The 1,454-nt window shown below is 61.8% G+C and overlaps 1 protein-coding gene across 1 annotated transcript in view; it reads right to left on the bottom strand.

Annotated features, from left to right (window-relative positions):
- Positions 1 to 603: 603 nt before the first annotated feature.
- Positions 604 to 1,454, bottom strand: part of gpr185b (G protein-coupled receptor 185 b) — a 1,068-nt gene continuing 217 nt past the window's right edge. Inside the window, exon 1 of the mRNA XM_030075694.1 lies at positions 604 to 1,454. This exon is cut by the window's right edge and continues 217 nt beyond it. Within this exon, the coding sequence (XP_029931554.1) occupies positions 604 to 1,454 (851 nt within the window).

Here is a 1,454-nt window from a genome sequence, read left to right as displayed (position 1 = left end):
CAGTGTTTCCCAGGCTCAGGTCCTGTGGCGGTTTAGGGGCCGCGCCTCCCAAATCCTGCCTTCAGATCTATGCTACTCTTTGAGAAGTGCACCTCCAGCCTCCCTCCTCCTCCTTCCTCCTGTCCCCTTCCTCCGTCCCTCACACAGATGCCTAAAGGAGGTCAAGCGGGCGGAGTCACCCGACACGCCTCCTGCACCTTCTTGCCCTGTGTGGCAAATCAAACACCCCGCCTGATGGTTACCTTAATCAGGCTTTCGCACGCCACGTCCCTCACTGCGTTGGATTTCCCGGAGCCGTAGATAACGTCCTATCTACGGCTCTTTCTTTCTTTTTTATTTTTCTTTTTTTCGGGCAACGCATACTCTTTTCCTTCCTCCGTCCTCCCTCCACCCTCACCGGACGACTCCACTTTTTCCGTGGCCGGCCGAGCGTCTGCCGTCGCCCCCCGCCGGCCCCGATGTGAGGAGTGGAGGAAACCGCCTTTTATTTCCCTTTTTCTCACAACCTTCGCCCCGTCGCCCTCTTCGCTCTCTTTCCCGCCTCCTCCTGCAACCCTAACCTGGCGTCGAGCGTCGTGCCAAACGGGAACCCCGCCCTCCCCGTTACACGTCGCTGGAAGTCCTGGGTCTGAGGGAGAGGTTGGACGGGACACAGCCGCAGCACGCCATCCACAGCGACTTCTGGATGTCCGGGTTTCGGAACGCGTAGATGATGGGGTTGATGACGGAGCAGCAGGTGGCCGGCAGGACCGTGGCGTAGGTGTAGATCACGGGGTAGCTGGAGTCGGCCACGATGGAGTACATGGCGAAGGGCAGCCAGCACGCCCCGAAGGCGCACAGGATGGCCGACAGCGTGGAGACGCCTTTGGTGGTGGAGATGGCCACGAACTGGTGCTGCACGGCGATCTGCTGCGCGTGGCGGAAGGCGATCTTGCAGATCTGCAGGTAGAGCTGCATCATCAGGGCGAAGACCAGCAGGAAGGTGACGGCGAGCGCCACGGCGTTGTTTTTGGTGACGGGCCGGCAGATGCTGCACGTGGACTCGTCCTTCAGGCAGTTCCAGCCGAGCGCCGGCAGCAGGCCGAGCGTGAGGCACGACACCCAGATGAAGACCACCATCACGTAGGTGAAGGTGACCGTCCGCTCGGTGTGGTAGGTGAGGGCGTTGTACAGAGACAGGTAGCGGTCCACCGTGATGGCCAGGATGTTGAGGACGGACGCCGAGAAGGCCGAGATGAGCAGCCCGACCGACAGCAGCGTCACAAACTCCACCGAGCTGTCCACCAGGTAGGTGAAGACAAAGTTCAGGATGAGGCCCAGGCCGGCCAGGAGGTCCGCCACCGCCAGCGAGCCGATCAGGATGAACATCGGCGCGCGCAGCGTCGGCGTGTAGAACAGCACGGCGATCACCAGGGCGTTCTCGCAGGAGATGAGCGTCCCGGTCACGCACAGCG

Source organism: Myripristis murdjan, chromosome 18 (genome assembly GCF_902150065.1).
Source record: "Myripristis murdjan chromosome 18, fMyrMur1.1, whole genome shotgun sequence".
NCBI classification, from domain to species: domain Eukaryota; kingdom Metazoa; phylum Chordata; class Actinopteri; order Holocentriformes; family Holocentridae; genus Myripristis; species Myripristis murdjan.
Note: the sequence above shows the minus strand (reverse complement) of the source record. Positions and strands in the feature narration are given on the sequence as shown.